Source organism: Ranitomeya variabilis, chromosome 3 (assembly GCF_051348905.1).
Source record: "Ranitomeya variabilis isolate aRanVar5 chromosome 3, aRanVar5.hap1, whole genome shotgun sequence".
Classification (NCBI taxonomy): Eukaryota; Metazoa; Chordata; class Amphibia; order Anura; family Dendrobatidae; genus Ranitomeya; species Ranitomeya variabilis.
Genome location: NC_135234.1, coordinates 135,842,789 through 135,868,069, shown reverse-complemented (window position 1 = coordinate 135,868,069; position 25,281 = coordinate 135,842,789). Strand labels below are relative to the sequence as shown.

At 41.6% G+C, this 25,281-nt stretch overlaps 1 protein-coding gene across 2 annotated transcripts in view; it reads right to left on the bottom strand.

Annotated features, from left to right (window-relative positions):
• LOC143818012 (granulocyte-macrophage colony-stimulating factor receptor subunit alpha-like) overlaps positions 1–23,095 on the bottom strand; it is a 94,577-nt gene extending 71,482 nt beyond the window's left edge. The window contains exons 1-4 of one of the 2 annotated variants that reach the window (XM_077299463.1): positions 22,981–23,095; positions 15,844–15,943; positions 13,400–13,554; positions 10,814–10,949 (exon numbers count right to left, since the gene is read on the bottom strand). In XM_077299463.1, the coding sequence (XP_077155578.1) occupies positions 10,814–10,949; positions 13,400–13,554; positions 15,844–15,922 (370 nt within the window). In that variant the 5' untranslated portion in view covers positions 15,923–15,943; positions 22,981–23,095. The remainder of the gene's footprint in view (positions 1–10,813; positions 10,950–13,399; positions 13,555–15,843; positions 15,944–22,980) is intronic. The other variant, XM_077299464.1, reaches the window with a different exon arrangement.
• Between the last annotated feature and the right edge of the window lie 2,186 nt (positions 23,096–25,281).

Genomic DNA, 25,281 nt, shown 5'->3' with positions numbered 1-25,281 from the left:
AGATTTGTAAATTGTTTATCTTAAGAGCTTATTGTAAATGAACGGGGCATGTAATGACTGACAGGTGACTCTCCTGATCTACATGTCTCACATTGGTAACTCACCATTTCATTTATAATAACTTCTGGAGGTAGATTCTCACCGAGATCGGTGTCTCAACAGCTCATTTACATATTATTAAATGCATACATTATTAAGGCATAATTTTACTCAACTTTCTATGAACTGCATTTCTATATAGATGGCTTAGGAGCAAAGATGTGGATTGTTCGCTCTGCTATCGATACGAGCTTCCATCCAGAAGAAGAAGTTTGGAAAAACGTCAAAAACGCGATTAAGAAACATTAAGAAGAAACCGCAGCATAATGTCACGGGAGACCTAGGTAGGAAAGGGCTAATAACCCGGGCCCCTGCGATTTCCCTCAGACTAGGGAAACCCTGACTGACCCTCTCCCAGAGTTTACACTGATGGTGTGTATGTCTGAGGCTCCACCCTCGCCCTATCTCCTGTTTCAACCCTAGGCTGAAACCACCCCCCCACCAGTGAAGAGACCACACTCCAATACCCACAGTTAGCACAGACAAGGATAACGGAAAAATAAGCACCACGCCGCAGTCACTCAGGAATACACTATAAATGCAAAGGGCAAAACAAATACAAATATGGGAAGGAGAAAATAAGACAAAGGGAAATACACCACCAGCAACGATACTCCAACTACTTAGCTCACCACTCCAGACCGAGATAACCACGCACAAGACAGAAGCTATAATCGGCGACGCCCAATGTTCAGGAGAACTATTTAAAGGCAGTGGGCATGGCCCAGCTTCCAATCCGAGCACCAGGTAAATTAACCCCGGACCAGCTAGATAAAATCTAGCTGACGCCAATGAGCGCATAGTGGACAAAAGCGGAATTACCGCTGTCTGACGGACGACTTGATCTGAACAGCGTCCGACATGACACATAATCATCTCATGATCTGGATTTTCATTATTGATCAGCAGCACGGAATATCCACAACTGTGATCCCTTTTCCTGTATTACTGGTAGGAGACCTGTAGATATGCAGCAGCTGACTGTCTATGCTTTTACCTAGCTGTGTCCTCACAACGTCATCAGGTTAGCATAACTTTAGTTACTAATTATTTCTTTTTACTGGGATAAGGCCCTATTTGAACTTTTTTCACCTACTTTCTTCACATAGATGGCGTAGGAGGGTTGATCCTACTAGCAGATTCCATTTAAGAACCTGTAGAGGAGAAGGAGGAGCATTTCATGTATTCCCTCTCTTTTTCTTAAGCTTTGTAATGTTCTCCCCATTAAAAAGATCAAGTGCGGGGCAAGGATTAGGCTGTGAGGAATTTTTTTACCTGTAATTTGCATTGTGAGCAGCTTGCGCCACCCTCAGCCTCATTAAGCTGCTGCCCTCCAGTGCCTAGTAGCAAACACAGCTCCAGTGACCCTGACTTGGATTAAAAGGTTACACATTTCATTCTAAATACCCGGAGAGCAGTGATGTCTTCACTGTACATAATCAGTGCCACTTAAGCTGGATTCTAATATCCTCCATTGGGATGACTTGTTCTCTTATGAGTGAGTCCCTCACCTGTCATGTTGGGAAACTCTATTTACCTGCAGGTAAATAGTGTGAAAATGATGCAAGGCCGCCTTACTTGAAATGCGGCTACAGGGTGTAAATGAACTTCTATCCTTCCCTTAGGGTACCGTCACACAGTGAAATTTTCATCGCTACGACGGCACGATTCGTGACGTTCTAGCGATATCGTTACGATATCGCTGTGTCTGACACGCTACTGCGATCAGACACCACGCTGAGAATCGTACGTCGTAGCTGATCGTTTGGAACTTTCTTTCGTCGCTTGATCACCCGCTGACATCGCTGGATCGTTGTGTGTGACAGCGATCCAGCGATGCGTTCGCTTGTAACCAGGGTAAACATCGGGTAACTAAGCGCAGGACCACGCTTAGTAACCCGATGTTTACCCTGGTTACCAGCGTAAATGTAAAAAAACCAAACAGTACATACTCACATTCCGGTGTCTGTCCCCCGGCGTCTCAGCTTCTCTGCACTGTGCCGGCCGGAAAGCGAGCACAGCGGTGACGTCACCGCTCTGCTTTCCGGCTATGGTGCTTACACAGTGCAGAGAAGCACAGCGCCGGGGGACAGACACCGGAATGTAAGTATGTACTGTTTGTTTTTTTTACGTTTACGCTGGTAACCAGGGTAAACATCGGGTTACTAAGCGCGGCCCTGCGCTTAGTAACCCGATGTTTACCCTGGTTACCCGGGGTCTTCGGCATCGCTCCAGCGCCGTGATTGCAAAGTGTGACTGCAGTCTACGACGCTGGAGCGATAATCATACGACGCTGCGACGTCACGGATCGTGCCGTTGTAGCGATGAAAATGGCACTGTGTGACGGTACCCTTAGCCATAGACTTTCAGGCATTGAGAAGTGCATGGAATGGCTAGTCACCACCAACTATACTGTGAGTAGATCCTCCATGCACTTCTCGATGACTGAAAGTGTTTGGTTAAATGAAGGATAGAAGTTATTTTGGCTCACCCCTATGACTAAAAGCTAAAGACTCCCAGAAGGACACAAGTTTATTTTCTTCTTGCTGTCATGCAACCAGGCATGATTTTAATGCTATTTACCACGCAGATTAACCCTATATATGCAGGTAAATAGCATTTCCTGACCTGTTACGTTCCATTTAAATATACAGTTATATGAAAAAGTTTGGGCACCCCTATTAATCTTAAGCTTAATGTTTTATAAAAATTGTGTTTTTGGCAACAGCTATTTCAGTTTCATATATCTAATAACTGTTGGACACAGTAATGTTTCTGCCTTGAAATTGGGTTTATTGTACTAACAGAAAATGTGCAATCTGCATTCAAACAAAATTTGACAGATGCATAAGTATGGGCACCTCACCAGAAAAGTGACATTAATATTTAGTATATCCTCCTTTTGCAAAAATAACAGCCTCTAGTCGCTTCCTGTAGCTTTTAATGAGTTCCTGGATCCTGGATGAAGGTATTTTTGACCATTCCTCTTTACAAAACAATTCCAGTTCAGTTAAGTTTGATGATCGCCGAGCATGGACAGCCCTCTTCAAATGATCCCACAGATGTTTAATGATATTCAGGTCTGGGGACTGGGATGGCCATTCCAGAACAGTGTAATTGTTCCTCTGCATGAATGCCTGAGTAGATTTGGAGCGGTGTTTTGGATCATTGTCTTGCTGAAAGATCCATCCCCTGCGTAACTTCAACTTTGTCACTGATTCATGAACATTATTGTCAAGAGTCTGCTGATACTGAGAGGAATCTATGCGTCCCTCAACTTTAACAAGATTCCCATTGCTGGCATTGGCCACACAGCCCCAAAGCATGATAGAACCTCCACCAAATTTTACTGTGGGTGGCAAGTGTTTTTCTTGGAATGCTGTGTTTTTTTGCCGCCATGCATAACGCCTTTTTGTATGACCAAACAACTCAATCTTGGTTTCATCAGTCCACAGGACCTTCTTCCAAAAATAAATTGGCTTCTCCAAATGTGCTTTTGCATACCTCAGCCGACTCTGTTTGTGGCGTGCTTGCAGAAACGGGTTCTTTCGCATCACTCTCCCATACAGCTTCTCCTTGTGCAAAGTGCGTTGTATAGTTGACTGTTATGGTTCTCAATGGCAAGAGAACATAGCCCAGCATACATAGGAACTAGCTCTTGGAAGGATGGAAACTTAAACTGACCATGAACTAAACCTGCCGCACAACTAACAGTAGCCGGGTAGCGTAGCCTGCGTTTTATCCCTAGACGCCCAGCGCCGGCCGGAGGACTAACTAATCCTGGCAGAGGAAAATATAGTCCTGGCTCACCTCTAGAGAAATTTCCCCGAAAGGCAGACAGAGGCCCCCACATATATTGGCGGTGATTTAAGATGAAAATGACAAACGTAGTATGAAAATAGGTTTAGCAAAATCGAGGTCCGCTTACTAGATAGCAGGAAGACAGAAAGGGTACTTTCATGGTCAGCTGAAAACCCTATCAATACACCATCCTGAAATTACTTTAAGACTCTAGTATTAACTCATAACATCAGAGTGGCAATTTCAGATCACAAGAGCTTTCCAGACACAGAAACGAAACTGCAGCTGTGAACTGGAACAAAATGCAAAAAACAAACAAGGACAAAAGTCCGACTTAGCTGGAAGTTGTCTGGTAGCAGGAACATGCACAGAAAGGCTTCTGATTACAATGTTGACCGGCATGGAAGTGACAGAGGAGCAAGGTTAAATAGCGACTCCCACATCCTGATGGGAACAGGTGAACAGAGAGGATGATGCACACAGGTTCAATTCCACCAGTGGCCACCGGGGGAGCCCAAAATCCAATTTCACAACAGTACCCCCCCCTCAAGGAGGGGGCACCGAACCCTCACCAGAACCACCAGGGCGATCAGGATGAGCCCTATAAAAGGCACGGACCAGATCGGAGGCATGAACATCAGAGGCAGTCACCCAAGAATTATCCTCCTGACCGTATCCCTTCCATTTGACCAGATACTGGAGTTTCCGTCTGGAAACACGGGAGTCCAAGATTTTTTCCACAACGTACTCCAACTCGCCCTCAACCAACACCGGAGCAGGAGGCTCAACGGAAGGCACAACCGGTACCTCATACCTGCGCAACAATGACCGATGAAAAACATTATGAATAGAAAAAGATGCAGGGAGGTCCAAACGGAAGGACACAGGGTTAAGAATCTCCAATATCTTGTACGGGCCGATGAACCGAGGCTTAAACTTAGGAGAAGAAACCCTCATAGGGACAAAACGAGAAGACAACCACACCAAGTCCCCGACACAAAGCCGAGGACCAACCCGACGCCGGCGGTTGGCAAAAAGCTGAGTCTTCTCCTGGGACAACTTCAAATTGTCCACCACCTGCCCCCAAATCTGATGCAACCTCTCCACCACAGCATCCACTCCAGGACAATCCGAAGATTCCATCTGACCGGAGGAAAATCGAGGATGAAACCCCGAATTACAGAAAAAAGGAGACACCAAGGTGGCAGAGCTGGCCCGATTATTGAGGGCAAACTCCGCTAAAGGCAAAAAAGCAACCCAATCATCCTGATCTGCAGACACAAAACACCTCAAATATGTCTCCAAAGTCTGATTCGTCCGCTCGGTCTGGCCATTAGTCTGAGGATGGAAAGCAGACGAGAAAGACAAATCTATGCCCATCCTAGCACAGAATGCCCGCCAAAATCTAGACACGAATTGGGTTCCTCTGTCAGAAACGATATTCTCCGGAATACCATGCAAACGAACCACATTTTGAAAAAACAGAGGAACCAACTCGGAAGAAGAAGGCAACTTAGGCAGGGGAACCAAATGGACCATCTTAGAGAAACGGTCACACACCACCCAGATGACAGACATCTTCTGAGAAACAGGAAGATCCGAAATAAAATCCATCGAGATGTGCGTCCAAGGCCTCTTCGGGATAGGCAAGGGCAACAACAATCCACTAGCCCGAGAACAACAAGGCTTGGCCCGAGCACAAACGTCACAAGACTGCACAAAGCCTCGTACATCTCGTGACAGGGAAGGCCACCAGAAGGACCTTGCCACCAAATCCCTGGTACCAAAGATTCCAGGATGACCTGCCAACGCAGAAGAATGAACCTCAGAAATGACTTTACTGGTCCAATCATCAGGAACAAACAGTCTACCAGGTGGGCAACGATCAGGTCTATCCGCCTGAAAATCCTGCAAGGCCCGCCGCAGGTCTGGAGAAACGGCAGACAATATCACTCCATCCTTAAGGATACCTGTAGGTTCAGAATTACCAGGGGAGTCAGGCTCAAAACTCCTAGAAAGGGCATCCGCCTTAACATTCTTAGAACCCGGTAGGTATGACACCACAAAATTAAACCGAGAGAAAAACAACGACCAGCGCGCCTGTCTAGGATTCAGGCGTCTGGCGGACTCAAGATAAATTAAATTTTTGTGGTCGGTCAATACCACCACCTGATGTCTAGCCCCCTCAAGCCAATGACGCCACTCCTCAAAAGCCCACTTCATGGCCAAAAGCTCTCGATTCCCAATATCATAATTCCGCTCGGCGGGCGAAAATTTACGAGAAAAAAAAGCACAAGGTTTCATCACGGAGCAGTCGGAACTTCTTTGCGACAAAACCGCCCCAGCTCCGATTTCAGAAGCGTCGACCTCAACCTGAAAAGGAAGAGCAACATCAGGCTGACGCAACACAGGGGCGGAAGAAAAGCGGCGCTTAAGCTCCCGAAAGGCCTCCACAGCAGCAGGGGACCAATCAGCAACATCAGCACCCTTCTTAGTCAAATCAGTCAATGGTTTAACAACATCAGAAAAACCAGCAATAAATCGACGATAAAAGTTAGCAAAGCCCAAAAATTTCTGAAGACTCTTAAGAGAAGAGGGTTGCGTCCAATCACAAATAGCCCGAACCTTGACAGGATCCATCTCGATGGAAGAGGGGGAAAAAATGTATCCCAAGAAGGAAATCTTTTGAACCCCAAAAACGCACTTAGAACCCTTCACACACAAGGAATTAGACCGCAAAACCTGAAAAACCCTCCTGACCTGCTGGACATGAGAGTCCCAGTCATCCGAAAAAATCAGAATATCATCCAGATACACGATCATAAATTTATCCAAATAATCACGGAAAATGTCATGCATAAAGGACTGAAAGACTGAAGGGGCATTTGAAAGGCCAAAAGGCATCACCAAATACTCAAAGTGGCCCTCGGGCGTATTAAATGCGGTTTTCCACTCATCCCCCTGCTTAATTCGCACCAAATTATACGCCCCACGGAGATCTATCTTAGAGAACCACTTGGCCCCCTTTATGCGAGCAAACAAATCAGTCAGCAGTGGCAACGGATATTGATATTTAATCGTGATTTTATTCAAAAGCCGATAATCAATACACGGCCTCAAAGAGCCATCTTTCTTAGACACAAAGAAAAAACCGGCTCCTAAGGGAGATGACGAAGGACGAATATGTCCCTTTTCCAAGGACTCCTTTATATATTCTCGCATAGCAGCATGTTCAGGCACAGACAGATTAAATAAACGACCCTTAGGGTATTTACTACCCGGAATCAAATCTATGGCACAATCGCACTCCCGGTGCGGAGGTAATGAACCAAGCTTAGGTTCTTCAAAAACGTCACGATAGTCAGACAAGAATTCAGGAATCTCAGAGGGAATAGATGACGAAATGGAAACCAAAGGTACGTCCCCATGCATCCCCTTACATCCCCAGCTTAACACAGACATAGCGTTCCAGTCGAGGACTGGGTTATGAGATTGCAGCCATGGCAATCCAAGCACCAACACATCATGTAGATTATACAGCACAAGAAAGCGAATAATCTCCTGATGATCCGGATTAATTCGCATAGTTACTTGTGTCCAGTATTGTGGTTTATTACTAGCCAATGGGGTGGAGTCAATCCCCTTCAGAGGTATAGGAGTTTCAAGAGGCTCTAAATCATACCCACAGCGTTTGGCAAAGGACCAATCCATAAGACTCAAAGCGGCGCCAGAGTCGACATAGGCATCCGCGGTAATAGATGATAAAGAACAAATCAGGGTCACAGATAGAATAAACTTAGACTGAAAAGTGCCAATTGAAACTGACTTATCAAGCTTCTTAGTACGCTTAGAGCATGCTGATATAACATGAGTTGAATCACCACAATAAAAGCACAACCCATTTTTTCGTCTAAAATTCTGCCGTTCGCTTCTGGACAGAATTCTATCACATTGCATATTCTCTGGCGTCTTCTCAGTAGACACCGCCAAATGGTGCACAGGTTTGCGCTCCCGCAGACGTCTATCGATCTGGATAGCCATTGTCATGGACTCATTCAGACCCGCAGGCACAGGGAACCCCACCATAACATCCTTAACGGCATCAGAGAGACCCTCTCTGAAATTCGCTGCCAGGGCGCACTCATTCCACTGAGTAAGCACAGACCATTTACGGAATTTTTGGCAGTATATTTCAACTTCATCTTGCCCCTGAGATAGGGACATCAAGGCTTTTTCCGCCTGAAGCTCTAAATGAGGTTCCTCATAAAGCAACCCCAAGGCCAGAAAAAACGCATCCACATTGAGCAACGCAGGATCCCCTGGAGCCAATGCAAAAGCCCAATCTTGAGGGTCGCCCCGGAGCAAGGAAATCACAATCCTGACCTGCTGAGCAGGATCTCCAGCAGAGCGAGATTTCAGGGACAAAAACAACTTGCAATTATTTTTGAAATTTTGAAAGCAAGATCTATTCCCCGAGAAAAATTCAGGCAAAGGAATTCTAGGTTCAGATATAGGAACATGAACAACAAAATCTTGTAAATTTTGAACTTTCGTGGTAAGATTATTCAAACCTGCAGCTAAACTCTGAATATCCATTTTAAACAGGTGAACACAGAGCCATTCCAGGATTAGAAGGAGAGAGAGAGAGGAAGGCTGCAATATAGGCAGACTTGCAAGTGATTCAATTGAAAGCACACTCAGAACTGAAGGAAAAAAAAAAAAAAAAATTTTTCAGCAGACTTCTTTTTTCTCTCCTTTCTCTGCCAATTAATTTAACCCTTTGTGGGCCGGTCAAACTGTTATGGTTCTCAATGGCAAGAGAACATAGCCCAGCATACATAGGAACTAGCTCTTGGAAGGATGGAAACTTAAACTGACCATGAACTAAACCTGCCGCACAACTAACAGTAGCCGGGTAGCGTAGCCTGCGTTTTATCCCTAGACGCCCAGCGCCGGCCGGAGGACTAACTAATCCTGGCAGAGGAAAATATAGTCCTGGCTCACCTCTAGAGAAATTTCCCCGAAAGGCAGACAGAGGCCCCCACATATATTGGCGGTGATTTAAGATGAAAATGACAAACGTAGTATGAAAATAGGTTTAGCAAAATCGAGGTCCGCTTACTAGATAGCAGGAAGACAGAAAGGGTACTTTCATGGTCAGCTGAAAACCCTATCAATACACCATCCTGAAATTACTTTAAGACTCTAGTATTAACTCATAACATCAGAGTGGCAATTTCAGATCACAAGAGCTTTCCAGACACAGAAACGAAACTGCAGCTGTGAACTGGAACAAAATGCAAAAAACAAACAAGGACAAAAGTCCGACTTAGCTGGAAGTTGTCTGGTAGCAGGAACATGCACAGAAAGGCTTCTGATTACAATGTTGACCGGCATGGAAGTGACAGAGGAGCAAGGTTAAATAGCGACTCCCACATCCTGATGGGAACAGGTGAACAGAGAGGATGATGCACACAGGTTCAATTCCACCAGTGGCCACCGGGGGAGCCCAAAATCCAATTTCACAACAGTTGACTGATGCACAGTGACACCATCTGTAGCAAGTTGATGCTGCAGCTCTCTGGAGGTGGTCTGAGGATTGTCCTTGACTGATCTCACCATTCTTCTTCTCTGCCTTTCTGATGTTTTTCTTGGCCTGCCACTTCTGGCCTTAACAAGAACTGTACCTGTGTTCTTCCATTTCCTTACTATGTTCCTCACAGTGGAAATTGACAGGTTAAATCTCTGAGACAGCTTTTTGTATCCTTCCCCTGAACAACTATGTTGAATACGGGCAGCACGGTGGCGCAGTGGTTAGCACAGCAGCCTTGCAGCGCTGGAGTCCTGGGTTCTAATCCCACCTTGGACAACATCTGCAAAGAGTTTGTATGTTCTCTCTGTGTTTGCGTGGGTTTCCTCCGGGCACTCAGGTTTCCTCCCACATTCCAAAGACATAATGATAGGGAATTTAGATTGTGAGCCCCATCGGGGACAGCGATGATAATGTGTACAAACTGTAAAGCGCTGCGTAATATGTTAGCACTATATAAAAATAAAGATTATAATAATCTTTGTTTTCAGACCATTTGACAGTTGTTTTGATGCCAGTCTTCAGAGGAGATTCAAACAGGAGAACAACTTGCAAGTGGCCACTTTAAGTAGCTTTTCTCATGATTGCATACACCTGGCTATGAAGTTCAAAGCTCAATGAGGTTACAAAACCAAAAAAAGTGCTTTAGTAAGTCAGTAAAAAGTATGTAGGAGTATTTAAAACAAGAAAATGATAAGGGTGCCCATACTTATGCACCTGTCAAATTTTGTTTGAATGCAGATTGCACATTTTCTGTTAGTACAATAAACCTCATTTCAAGGCAGAAACATTACTGTGTCCAACAGTTATTAGATATATGAAACTGAAATAGCTGTTGCAAAAAAAACTATTTTTATAAAACATTAAGCTTAAGATTAATAGGGGTGCCCAAACTTTTTCATATAACTGTACCTATTCACCAAAAAATTGCAATCCAGCAGTTTGTGTTCAAAATCTTCAACTAATTTATTTAAATCTTCTTTGTTGTAACAATGTACTACAAAGCATATGTCAGAAACACGATCTGTGTAGACATGGACTGGAGATGACCGTGCACTGGATGATAGATAACGGAGCCTTGCTATAGCATTAAGCGCAGTGAACACTTCCATTTGTTTTGAAGTCAAGTAGCTCCCAAGCTCTACAGAAGAAATCTACAGCAGAAACTGACCTACGGTGCTCATTTCAATGTATGCTTCAAATCTACCAAATTCCACAAAAGCATGAACATTTCATGAATATTAAGAAGAGTAGATATAGTAGTTTTACATGTACATACACTTAGTAAACTAAGCTCAGTTTCAGCATGGTTACTCATCTTACCTGGCTTACCACATGTAATAATTTCAGAAGCACTTTCGCATACTTCATTATTAAAAGTTGGAACCACCATCACACAAACTTCACTGCTTGTATAATCGGGTAGATGTAGGACTGCCTGTCCCTCACATATGTTCTCCTGCATAAAAAACAGTAGTTGGATCTAAAATCTTTTGTCACCAAAGCACATGTGTCAGAACATTGAGTGACTAATGGTCTGTAATGCACATCTGCAGAAATATCAAGAACTTCATCAAACTTATTAACTTATTAAAAGCAGAAAAAATCTTTATTCCATCACGTTAAAAACAGTCATATGCAAAACATACAGTATGTGAAGAAAGCTGACGCATTTCAAACCGATATTGCCAGGTTCTTGCTTAGCTTGCCTGATGCCCAGGGTTTAAGTGTTCAAAAAAATATGACATTGTCGCTAACGCAGATGTGAGTAATTATACATTTAAATGGGTTTTCCAGGATATTTAAGTTATTTTAGAGGCATAATTTGCATAAGAATAAGAAAATTAGCTACTATTTCCCCTGCACTCCAGTAACGATACTCTACCACTGCCCATGGTCTTTGTGTCTTAGTAGGGCTGCAGTGGTGGCATCACAACTACCGAAAGTGGCCACTTCAGCCAATCACTGACTTTTGCAACCCTGTCCATAAAGATCAGGAGCATTGGCACAAAGTCCGTTGTTGGAGCAGAAAGGAAAAGTACACCTCATTTTCTTATTTTTATGCAGAAGATGTCTATAAAATAATAATGATAATAAAAGAAATCCTGGAAAGCCCCGCTTACCCAAAATGCTATATATATATATATATATATATATATATATATATATATATATATATATATATATATATATATTATAAAACTGCACAAAAACATATTAAATGGAATTCTGCAATAAGCTTATAGGTGTTTTCTAGGAGCAACATACGTTTCTGCAGTCTCAATATGCCCAAAAAATCACTATATAATATATACTGTATCCTAGCGTAGACACTGACCATAATAGGCCCAAGTGGAGTACTTGTGTCTGGGCCCCCCATTCATCAGGCCCAACTTTTACATGTATATTCACTTTAGCCACAGCATCATAAATTGTGCACATGCTAATACATTATAAGCACATTTACACATTACACATGTATTTATATAGTACAAATATGCACAGAAGCATTTATAAAGTATGCACAGAACACATGCAGGTACACAGTGGTGCTTTTTTTGTGATGCACATGCTTAGACAGCTATAACCTTTTTATTTTAAAATAAGCTTCACTATCTGATGTTTTTGCAATTTCTTTTAATGAAGCGTAATTTTGACAGACACATATGTAAGCTTTACATTTGTGTTAAATCGATAAGTCTGCACTCCCTCTGTGTGTCTGCAGACTTAGGAATCCCTCCAATACATGCAGTGTGCACTGTGGGGATTCACCGGTTTCTGACCCAGGACCAGAAGGTATGCATGAGTTATACACACTCCTGGCCAGTGTGCACGGCCTCACTTCCATTCATTATTATTATAGTGCCATTTATTCCATAGCGCTTTACATAGACTTGTATGGAGCGAGGATGCGCCCTCTAGTCGGCCACACCCACTAAACAGCTGCATCAATAGTCGGGGTGCAGCTTCACTCTATTTAAGTGTATGGAGCGAGGCCACACCCACTGGCCGGGAGTATGTATAACTCATTCATACCCTCCTGTCCCAGGTGAGAAACCGGCAAATCCCCACAGCACATAGTGCAGGATTCATGAGTCTGCAGTTGATTTGGACTGGACAGCCCCTTTAACTTTTTATGGATTTAATGGAGAAAAACACAAAAAAAAATCACTGTTCTTTTAGGCAATTTACCTATTACTATAAATAGAGTATTCACTATATGATATGGGGTGTTATAGTTCCAAGGATACAAATATATCTGTGTTATTCACTGGTTTGTGATATTTATTTTGAAAAGGTGTATTAAAAATGTGATTATTAACATCATGCTGTACTGGGATACAGAGATGTAGCTCTATGTACCAGTACAATATGTCTATAAAGAAGAACAATGCCATTTTGCTATTTAGATATCATACTCATCTGCGAGAAAAGCGGATGAGTGCAATTCGATAAAAAATTGGATTACACTCTGACCAATGTTAATCTATGAGTGCCTGCTCATCTGCAATGTTTTTTCAGATCGGAATGAGAAAAAAATCACAGCATGCTGCGATTGTCCTCGTATCTCGGACAAGACTCTCCAATGCAAGTCAGTGGGTGTGATAAAAAAAGATTGCCCGGCACTTGGACCATGCGACTGCCATCCAATGTTTACACTCCCATGAAAAGCCGGCAATTCATCACCTGCTTACAGTAAAATCACAGCATGACCTGACAAAATAGAATAGAATGTCTGCCATACAAAAGGCACAAAATGCTCTAAATCAGTCTTTTTGGACATGTGCCTGATACATTAATGCATAATCCGCCTTAAATAGCAAACAATACAAGGTGAAAAGAATAAATACAGAAAGGAGGAGCCCAAACTATGTACGGGAAATAGTTAAAAAAATAAATCCAACTTACATTAGTTAAAAATTCTAATTCTTCACTTTTCAAGTAGAAATGATAAAACATGTTATGAGAGTTTCCCCTGGAAACATTACATTCCCATGTCAAAAATGCATCTTTGTATGTGACTGCCAGTGATAGATTTTTGGGTACCAAGTCAAATCCAAGCTCTGAAAGAAATTTAGAAAGCTTTTATATCTTTTCTATAATTGTCAATTTGATTTTAGAGGACTGTAGTTTATTCAGGAAGGCAATCCATTAAAGGGAACCTATCTCATGAAAAAAACGCTATTAGGCTGCAGATATAGGGTTAATGTGCAAGTTAACAGTGTCCTGAGCCTGCCCAGCGTCTGCACTGAGAGCCCCGCTGCCAGGAGGAAATGAACTTTACTCCTTCCAGCAGCATTCTGCGTTCAGTGACAGGGGTGGTGCCGGCGCGGGTTCAGTCACCGCTCTGTGTATACAGTGTGGCGGCTGTAACTGCGACCCCCGCACTGACAGCGGCTGAGCATTAGGACCATCTGTCAGTAAGTGCTGGGCTACAGTTACAGACGCCATTATTAATACACAGTGTATAAAGAGTGGTGACTGACCCTGCACCGGCTGCACCCCTATGACTGAACGCTGCAAAAAGGAATAAAATTAATTTCTCAGCAGTGGGGGTCTAAGTACTGGCGTCAGGCAAATTTAGAACACTATTTGCTTGCAGATTAACCCCATACCTGAGGGCTAATCGCGTTTTTTCACATGACAGTTTCCCTTAAAATCTGGATATTTCTTAAAAACTGACAACCAGAAGTGAAATTAAGGCCTTGATTCATCATGGTGTTTACACCAGAGTTCTTGCACCACTAGCTTGCTCAAAACTTGATCTTGTCACACCAGTTTCATGAAGAGCCAAGATGGGACACAGCAACATTGACGAATTCAATAAAAGTGCTGGCGTTCCTGATGCCAGAAATGTCATCCCAATCCTTGCCTTGAGTAACATTTATGATGAGGAGCAAAGTGGCGCACACTACTGATCAGCTAATACCTAACTCATTAAGTGGCATGCATCTCCTAATGAATTGGTCGCATCTTATTCCTGCATGCGCTTCTTTAAGACTAGCAGATGAAACTCCATGCTTAATGAATTGGTGTCTAAAAGGCAGATTCTGGATTCCTCTTCCACCAGCTTGTGCACGCAGTTTACAATATTACAGGTTATATTTAAAGGGAACCTGTCACCACCAAGACTTGATTTAACCTACTTAAACAATTCTTTTGCCCCTATAAAAGATATAGCTGTAATGTAGATTTCCCATCTTTACTTGTTCAGAAAAACTGCTGCATTTCATATGCAATAGATGGATTTTTGGGGCACCTTTCTCCCCACCTCAATCCGCATGCCATGCACCTCCTCTTAACTTGATCAACAGCTTTTACTTAGGCCAGTTTCACACTTGCTTTTGGGTAGAGTGCGCAGCAATCGCAAGTGTGAAACCGGCCTTACCCAGAGTAAATGTGCCTAAATTGAATTCTTGGCACTGCATATCCACAATGACACTGCAGGAACCGAGAGCACATACACAGTGTCAGTGGGGGCTTGCTTTCATACCGCTTTCCTGTCTGCCCCACCAATAAACAAATAGCTATTTGAATATGTTAAAATGTATCCTATCAAATGCTCAAATGCCATGTATTTCCAGACATGTCTCCTTCTGCCAATACTTAGAGGGGCTTTCAACTTTTGGGACAACTTTTTTATTACTTAAATTAATGCATTTTGGGCTAAAAATATTTTTTTGCAGTAGCTTTTGCATCAGCGTTAGTGTAAAATCAGTCAGTCAGCCTTTGTGACTGTGTAAATGGACAACCCCTTTAAAAATTGTACAAGTATTATTGTTACAGAATACCAACCCTGTAAGGAACTCTTTTAAGGCTTGAGTCCATACTTCTGGTATGAGTATTTTTAAAACATGATAAGTAAATTAATTTTGGGCCCTTCATGCCCATAATGTTAGTATTCAATACCTTTATATCATATTATGGCCCTAAATTTTGACAAATTTCTTTCTTGACTATTATTCTCCTCAGTAGAGAGTCATTGGGTTAGCGCAGCAGGAATTTAGGGGGATATCCATGAATATACGTTGACGGCTATCATTACAGTCTGACACTGACTAACAGCCAGCTCCCCGCTGCCTAACTGCGGGGAGCCTGCTGTCATTCAGTATGATGTCAGCAGTCACACCCCATTGACAGAGCAGCCAGGAAGAGGAAGAGCTACTCTGTTGATGTAGAGTAGGTGAGTTGCCGGTAGGAGTGGTCAGTGACTGCTCTGAGCTGGCGCTGGGTAGAACAGGCATGTAGTTGCCTCTGTTAGCAATTACCTACCTGTTAGTTTTTAGGCTCATAGTAGAAAAAAAATAGTCCTGGACAACAACTTTAACAGCGATTTTACTAGTAAGACTTACCAGAAAGGTTGCAGCACAGGTGTAAATGAACACACTGACATAGTATGCAAATAAATTGAATGGTATTTCTAAAATCCATTTTTGTTATCCAAATTCAAATCTGAAAAACGATAAGAAGGTGTAAATATCACAGTTTTGTTTATGTTTCGTTAATTTAATGACAGCCTATATGGATAGTTTGTTGTGAAAACGTCAAATTAAGGGACCAAAACATTTTATTGATTTGCATATCACTGTAGACATATGATAAAAAGGAAACTAAAAATAGATTCACATGGGATTATGTGCAGAGCTAATGCAGGATGGGCGCATAACGGTGGTCTGGCACCACAGCTTGTCAAATTCAGGACAAGTTGTGGCATACCTTATTCCAGAAATCTTACTTCAGTCCCTGACCGGAGTAAGATTGTGATGAGGCACACAAAGGCACATGTCACTTTTCAGATGCCTGTGGTTCATTAAGAGGCATCAGTCTCATTAGGAATGAGTAGCCTATGACGCCACCGGACCCCTCATCAAGACTCATATGAACTCGAGCGTGGGAAAATATTCTGAAAAGTTTCTAGGCTCGAGTTCATATGAGTTCATCCAGCAGAGGGCGCATCACCGCGACTCGAGGTAACTACAGTACATTCCCCTGCATTCCATTCATTCACCAAGTTTTACAGGCAGGAGCACAGCTGCATTAGCAGAGCTTCTGGGTGTAAAATGATTTAACCCCTTCAGATGGATTTACAGCTTATTACGGCCGTAAAAAAGGACCGTATTTTCATACGCCTAGTGTGACACCGGCCTAACAGTGTAATTGCTTGTCTCGAGCAGATATATTGAGCTTTTAAATTTCTAGTGCAATTCTTTTGAGAACGGGGGCATAATTTTTTTTTTTTAAATTGTCAAAATCAAAACCTTTATCTGTGACTGTCTACCTGACAAAGTGTGAGTTTCACAATTTTTTTTAATACCTGCCTAAGGCTACGTTCACAGTTGCGTTGTTGTGTGTTGCGTCGGCGACGCATTGGCGACGCAACGCACAACGCATGCAAAACGCATTGTTTTGTGATGCATGCGTCCTCTTTTTGCTTGATTTTGGACGCACAAAAAATGCAAATTACTGCGTCCTCTGCGCCCTGACGCGTGCGCCGCAGTGACGCATGCGTCGCAAAACGCAAGTGCAACACATGTCCATGCGCCCCCATGTTAAATATAGGGGCGCATGACGCATGCGTCGCTGCAGCGGCGCCCGACGCTGCGTCGCACAACGCTAATGTGAACGTAGCCTTACTACTGAAATTTTACACCCATATGGTAATACAGCACCGTGATGCAGGTGCGTTTTTTTTTGTATATGTACCCAACTTGCATTTCTTATTTTGTCATTTTTGGAAAGGGAATTGAATTGTGTTAGTGAAATAGATTTTTTTTATAACCATACATGCTCCAGTACCGTATGTTTGTGCTTTCTGTACATGTACCTACGTATTTATTTAGAATTTGTTGTTTTGTCTTTTTTGGCAAGGATTGAATAATTGATACTGTAAAGAGTGGCAAAATGTATAGCACAAAAAATGTAACAATGGATGGGGTAATGTAAAAAAACAAATACATATCATGGCTAAGAATGTAGTATCTGCCAGGAACAGCCAATGCATTACAACCACAGCTGGCAAAAGCTCTCTGGGCAGTAGTACTACCAAACGTCATTCACAATTGGTCTCCTTTGTCTGCACAAGTGGAATAGTGGAGAAGTGGGGTATTATGGAATACAGGGACGAGCAAAAGGGTCGCAGTGTTTTGAACTCTTGACTGTCAGGCTTCATATCTCACCATCCACGACAGCTTCAAACAGGAGAATACCATCATTTTATAGACAATCATCTTAGCTATCTGATACATAAATTTGACTTTCAACTAGAAATGAGCGAGCACTAAAATACTCGAATGCTCATTACTCAAATCGAGCAATTGCTAATGCTCTAATGCTCGTTTCGAGTAACGAGTATAATGGGAGTATAATGGGATTCAATCGGAAATCCAAGCATTTTTTTCAGCAGACCCTATAAAGAGGTCTGGGGGCAGTGAAAATGTTGAAATGGATGGGAAAAGTGCTAAATGGAAGGAGAGCAGAATGGGGAAGACTCCTGGAAGCGTCTTTAACTCCCAGATCACTGCTGAGAACAATGGTGTCACACTTTTACTCCACTTTAAGGACTGAAAAAAAACATTCAAAATCGACAAGAAATTCGAGTTTACGTGAAAAAAAGTGCTAAGAAACATGCTTTTCTTATCCTGTATAATGACTTTTATATAAGGCAACATTTTGAAAGCATTTTTTTAAAAATAATAATTTAACTAAAATAAAATCAAATTTTTTTTTGGAAAAAAAAATTGGAAATGTCAGTGTAATTTATGAAGGAAGCAAGAACTGTGAAAAATGATGTAAGATGGATTTAGACACACCCTATATTAGACATAATATACATTCTGTTTAAATTGGCATGTAGTTGTACTCCTAGACTCATAAAGGATATGCACTAAGTGCAAAGCCAGACAAAAATTACAAGCAAAAACACACCCTTGAAGGCATCAACTGTAGTGCCTCATTCAAATATTGTGAGCAAAGTATAGTTGTGGTACTCTTACACTCATAAAAGTTATGCACAGTACAAATCCTGTCAATAATTACAAGCAGAGTCATCCATATAACCTTGAAGGCACCAACTGTAGTACCTCATTCAAATATAGCGAACAAGGTATAGTTGTGGTATTCCTACACTCCTAAAAATTATGCAGAGTGCAAAGCCTTCCAAAAAATACAAGCAAAGTCATCTATACACTCTTGAAGGCAACTGGACAGCCTCATTAAAATATTAGGAAAGTGTACACCTGTTGCAGGTCAATTTAGTTTTTCATTTGAATCCAACAAAATTTCACACAAAGGTTCTACAGTATACAGTATATGACAATAGTCAATTTTCTTACCAAAAATAATTTGTGAGCTGTACCAGACCAAGGGTTTTTTTTTTAATTTTTAACCCACCATATTTTTACACAAAGCACTTTAAATTGTATGCATAAATCATTGAATCAATAAACATTTTTGGAAGTTTTTTTAGAGTTAAATAAACCAGAAAAATGTAACAAGAAGTGCATTGGATGAATGGATGAATGGTGTATAGATGAATAATTGAATCCATAAATGTTTTTTCAAGTTTTTTTTTTTATTTTTATATAACACCGAAATGTAACAGAAAGCACATAATACTGCAGATACCAGTAATTGAATCAATAATTTTTTTTTGCTTTATATAACATCGAAATGCAATAAAAAGCAAAAGGGTAAAACTGTATAGATGAGTAATTGAATCAAGACAAATTTCTCACTACTTCTTTATAGTGTTATGTGTACCATTCAAATGTACCTAATAACATGCAATACTGTATGGATGAACAATAAAGGACTGAAAAAAATTGACAGCTTGTTTTAAGGGTTATATTCCTCCGAAATGTACCCAAGAAAATGTAATACTCTATAGATGAGCAATATAATACCAATACACTTTTGAACAATTTTTTGGAGTGTTACATACCACCAAAATTTACCCAATAATATGTAGAACTCTATGGATGAGCAATATGATACCGATACATTTTTTAACATATCTTTGGAGGGTTTAATACCACCAAAATACACTCAAGAAGACGTAATAGTCTATGAATGAGCAATATAATACCAAAAAAAATACATGTTTTTGAGGGTTAGATACCACCAAAATAAACCCCAAAACATGTAATACTATATAGATGATCAATATAATACCAATTAATTTTTAGCTATTTTTTGAAGGGTTGTCTACCACCGAAATGTACCCAAGAAGATGTTATTCTCTATGAATGACTAATTTAATCCAGATAAGTTTTTTAACACTTTTTTGGAGTGTAATACTCTATAGATGAATAATTGAATCCAAATAAATTTTTGAACAGTTTTTTGGAGGGTTAGATGTCACAGAAATGTATCTCAGACGATAGAATAATATATGGGTGAGAAATTTAACGCAGCAAAACTTTTGAATGCTTTTTTTTTTGAGTGATATATTTCAAAGTAATATACCCCAGCCCATGGTATACTGTATGGGTGAGTGGAGTGTTATATAACACCAAAATACACCACTATGCACCACAAAGCACGCAATACTCAATGGATCACATAATATATTACATTTTTTCACACACAAAAAAAATGCAGCGGAAATATATTTTGTAAGGGACTGCACAGTCCTAATGCCTGTCTACAGACAGTATTCTGCCACTGTCTCTGCTCCTGAACTCTGCCTCCCTAGACTAAATTCAGAATGTATGTGATCCAAACACAAAGCAAATAATTAGCACTTAGAAAAGCTCTTATTATGATAGTTCGGCATCAGCATCGGTATCAACACTACAGGACTCTGATTTGTCACACTGTGCACACCCACAGCTGGACAAGACAAGCACTCTCTCCTTCCAAAATGAACTGTCACAAAGCTGTGCAATAGCTGTGCAATAGCGTCAATGGGTCAATCAGTGTGGCGCCTGTTCTTTTATAACCCCTGATTACACAGCCAGCCAATCACAGTAACGCCACTGCCAAGATGGCTACGGCATTACATTGATGCGCAGGCAATTCCCGCATCCTTATTGGCTGCGTAACAGGCGCCAGACATAGGGATGGGGATTCGACTTTTAAATTGAGCCCAGTAATGAGTACATCTGAGCACCCAGATACTCGAGTGATATCTGAGTATCACCAAGCACATTTGTTTATCCCTACTTGCAACTATTTAGCTTCTACACATTCTCAAAGTATCATTGAACCATCTCTTCTCCAATCTTGATGTAAGCTTCGGGCCGTTGTCCTGCTGGAACACTATGTCATCCTTTTCATACATATAGTACTCGAGTGTATGAAGTAACTCATATTGTAGGATTCTCACATATAGCTCAGCATTGAGACCACCATTGATCCTTGTCAAGTATCCAATGCCTTTTGCTGTGAAACAACCCCATCTCAGGCTTTCTCCACATGACAGTTCTTTCAATTTCTCAATCTGTTTTTTACTTAGTTCTTCCTGACCCATTTGCACCCATCAGAGCCTAGTCTATTGACTTTAGTCTCATTGCTCCAAATCACCAGTTTACAATCTTCTGATGTCACCATTCCAGACTAGTGCAACTTGCATCGCATGGTGCTTGCATAGACATCTTTGATCTCACTATTATGAAGCATACAAGCTACCACCACTGCCGTTTTTGTCACATTAGAACTAATAGATCTTAGGATGATCCCACTTGTTAATTCCAATATTTTGCCTGGACATCCACCTTTTGGCTTTTGAGTGGATGGATGAACTTCATTTTGTATTCTTCCGACTGTCAAGGCACTGACATGATGCAATTTGGCAATTTTCTTGGCTAAGAGATCACTATTGATGAACTGCATAATGTTGTTGCCCTTTTCTTAGGAAATCTTCTTTATGGCTGTTCCTAGATTTGAACTAGTGACCTTTCATTTTGTAATCAACCTAATAACACACTGAGCTATTAGGGAATGTGAGTTCAGGTTGTAATTTGTAGTATACCAGAAGAAAACGATTTTTACTCTACTAGAAGCAAAACATTAACAATCCAGTGACATGACAAAAATCTGCATAACTAATCAAATGCATTACTGATGTTAGGTCACTTTGACACTTAGGCTGTGTTTATGTTAAAGAGCTAGAATGAGGTTGGGTATAGTAGTAGGACTCCTCAGAGTGCTACAAATGACTTCTCGGTCGGTGCTGCAGTCTCCTATGCAAAGCGTAGCATTCGATATGAACTTGTCATGGACTCCTTTGCAAAGGCAGTGACCAAGATGACATATTACTCGGTATAACGAGGTGAGCTCTGACACCTCTATTGCTGCCTATACAGAGTCTAGAAGCAGATGACAAATCTAATCTCTAATGCTGTGCTCTGTAAAGACAGCAACAGAGATCACTAAGGCTGCACTTTGCTCTACAACAGTTTCATGTTCTTCCCATTTGTAAGTTTGTGAAATGAGAGACAGAGGCCTGCTGGGAAAGCTTTCTTAAATTCAGAAAAGGGTCTCCCTGTAAACGTAAAAAAACAAAACAAACAAAAACTAAAACAAAATAATATTATGCTTTTATTTACTTTTATAATTCTGTCTAGGGTTAGGAGTAGTGTAAGGTTAGGCTTAGAACTAGAATGAAAGGTAGGAAAATGGTTGGGTTAGGACAAGGTTAGGGATAGGAATAAATTTAGGGCTGGGACTGTTAGGGATAATGTTAGGGTTAGAGATAGGGTTAGTTTTAGAGCAAGGATAATAAAATAGTTTAATAAAAATAGCTCAAAAAGTAATTTAAAAAGTATAAAAAAAACCTTCATTTTTTAAAAATGTTATATTGGATTTAATTAAAAATTCCTCAGAAAATAACGAAAGGGTCAAAGGGTAGATGCATCAGTTTTTTTTAAAAATACAAATATATGTGCTTGAGGGATAAGATGTTCAGTACCGAAACTAGTGGAAGGGACTTGTGTAGTGTTAAAAGTTCACAAGTTAGGGTGTGGAAAATACTTGCTTTGCCCTTGGCGCTGGCAACCCATGCTGCGCCAGTGCTAATAGCATTTACTGGTTTAAGGCTGAAAATAGAATTCCTCATAAATTGAGTTGAATGGAACAATTGGAAGAGGTCATGGCTGATTATGATCAAGGATATAAGGTCCCACATGGGAGGTGATACTTGCCGTCTGAAATCTTGATGAAAAGTGGCAAATAATAACAATAGTTCCTTTGAAAGTTTACTTGCAAACCAAAAACTAAGAATTGCCAGCACACCAGAGATACAACACATGGATCTTTCCCTTCAACATAAATTGTTTAAATTATACTTAATGACCTTTCCCATTTCTGCCATTGGCTCAAATGTGAACCAAGGTCAACTGGGACATCAACAGCTCTCTCCCCAGTAATTTATCCACAAGTTTCACTGTATGACGAACCATTGCGTCTGAGAGACAGCAACCATTCAGCAGCAAACAAAACAATTCTATCTCCCTAAATATAGAATCCATTATAAAGACTTACTGGCTTACCTTCCATGCATTATACCTTCTCCATAACAACTTGCTGGGTTCGTCTGACACAGGGGTATCAATAAGGGCTGTCTATTCTGACACTGACACCATTGCAAAATCACCCAACTTTTCCTTATAACCACAAAAGCAGAAGTGGCCTTCCTTTTTTTAGAATCCTTCCCACTCGACCTTACTACATTGCAGGGAATGTGTAATAATGTTTATCTTTATTATTAATCATTACTGTGATCTGAGTGCAGCAGCTGCAATTATATGATGGCTCTGCTCAGATCCAAGCAATCTGACCTGTATATCTTCTATCATTTGTGATACAGCGCGCTGAGCCATGTATCTAATCCTATCATGTTTGATACAGGCTGATGAGCTATGTATCTAATCATATCATCTGAGATACACTCCTATTGGCAGTCTGCATCTGACGGCAGTATACGCAGGCAGCTGTATACATCAGTGGTGATGCTTGGTTTAGATAAGCACCATCCAATAAAGCCTTTTACATAGAAGTAAATACAGGGCAGTCACCAGGAGTTGCTTCATTCAATCCTTGAGGAAACGTCTGTTGGTGTGAAATGATTGCCACCAGTAAACACATCCTGTATACACTTTATATCTAAATAAATGGTATTTATGGCTGAAGCAACTCTTGGTTGGTGTTGTGAATATACGGTACTTCTAGGTGAATGACAAAAAGGAGAGTACTTACAGAAACTTTAACAATTGCTTTTACCTTTGATTTTTCATCTCCACTTATTCAGAAGTCACTTGATTCAACTCGGAATGAATCCTGAAGTGTACATTAGGCATCTGAGAACAATTAGCTCCTTCTGTTAATTAGGTAGACAGCACAAGAGAAAAACATGGATATGCAGCGCCCCAGAGACCTGGTCGTTGCAGTAACGTCGCTCTGCCACTAAGGGGAGTGATGGTACGTCTGATTGCACTAAAGGAGTTCACCTGACCAGGTATCACAGTCACACACTACACTTCACACTCTGGCCACCAGGGGGAGAAAAGGGTTCTATGTATTAGGCCACTCCTCACACTTTGGTAAAACTGGGGGCTGGATAGGAAGTTAGGCAGAAGCTGACTGGGTTTTGCCCAGGCAACACCTAGTGAGAGAAGAGGTTGCTTGGGAAGATTCAGGGGGGTCCCTGTCAGGGGTGGGATCCTGACAGTGGCCTAGTGAACAGGACAGATCGTTACGGAGCCGCGCCTGCCCAACATTGCGGCGGTATCTTAAGAAAGGACAAGAAGCTAGGTTTATTGTGGAGAAGTGAGAAACGAGATCACAGCACAAAGGCGAAAGAACCAGTAGGAGTCGTGCCCCGAGATCGGCAACATCCTACTGAGGCGCGTAGCCGGTGGCCGGAACGCCGAGGAAGTATTGGGCTCTAAGCATTACTTCAAACCAACAGTTAGTTATAGGTTGGCTGCCTCACCTAATTCACCTAATGAAGACAACGGAGGCAAATTGTGGGAGAGGGGCGTCTCTAGGGTCCCTATAAAATAGCTCCAGGCCTACCCCGTCATACGGGTGCGTCCTATCCATATCATCTGGGGGATGGAGAGAGAAAGAACAGAAACACACATGACAGTTGTGAGGACTATCACTATGGTGCTCAGCAGGGAAGTACTACAACACCCAGGCACTAGTAGGTAGGCACTGATTTCCACCTGCAAAGGGAACTCTGGATGTGCCTTCGGACCGGCCGGTCTCAGCCAGCCCTGTTAGCAGGGAGCCCAGAGCGGATTGCGGATCCCGAAGCCTTCAGTAAAGAGGTAAAGAGACTGCAACCCTGTGTCCTGGTTATTTCATCGCACCACGCACCACCACCTTTAATTGGACGCCCCTTAGCAGGGTCACGGACCGGGTCAGGCCACCGTGACAACCTCAAGACCGAGACAGAGAGGCCCGGTACCGAGTACCCTGCGGCCCTGCGTCTGGGGGCGCTCCAAACATATTAAGATAATAATAACACAAACTCCAGAAAAGAAAACTAAACCTTGCCAGATTCAACCACAGAATCGCATTCAGCCTCAACTGATTTTTTTTCCTAAATTAAACTATTGTTATTCTAAAGTTTTACTATTACCACATGAGACACTTAGTTCTTCCACTGTGCCGTTTACTTGTACGATTGGAGAACTGACTGATCACTAAAATATAATTTGTTCAGCAAAGACAATGTTGTAATATTAACAACCATTGTGAAGTCAAATTTTTTTGTCTTAGTTCTGTAGTCATCATTTTAGATATTCCTTTTTCTTTCCTCCTCATTCAAACTTTATGTGGTTATC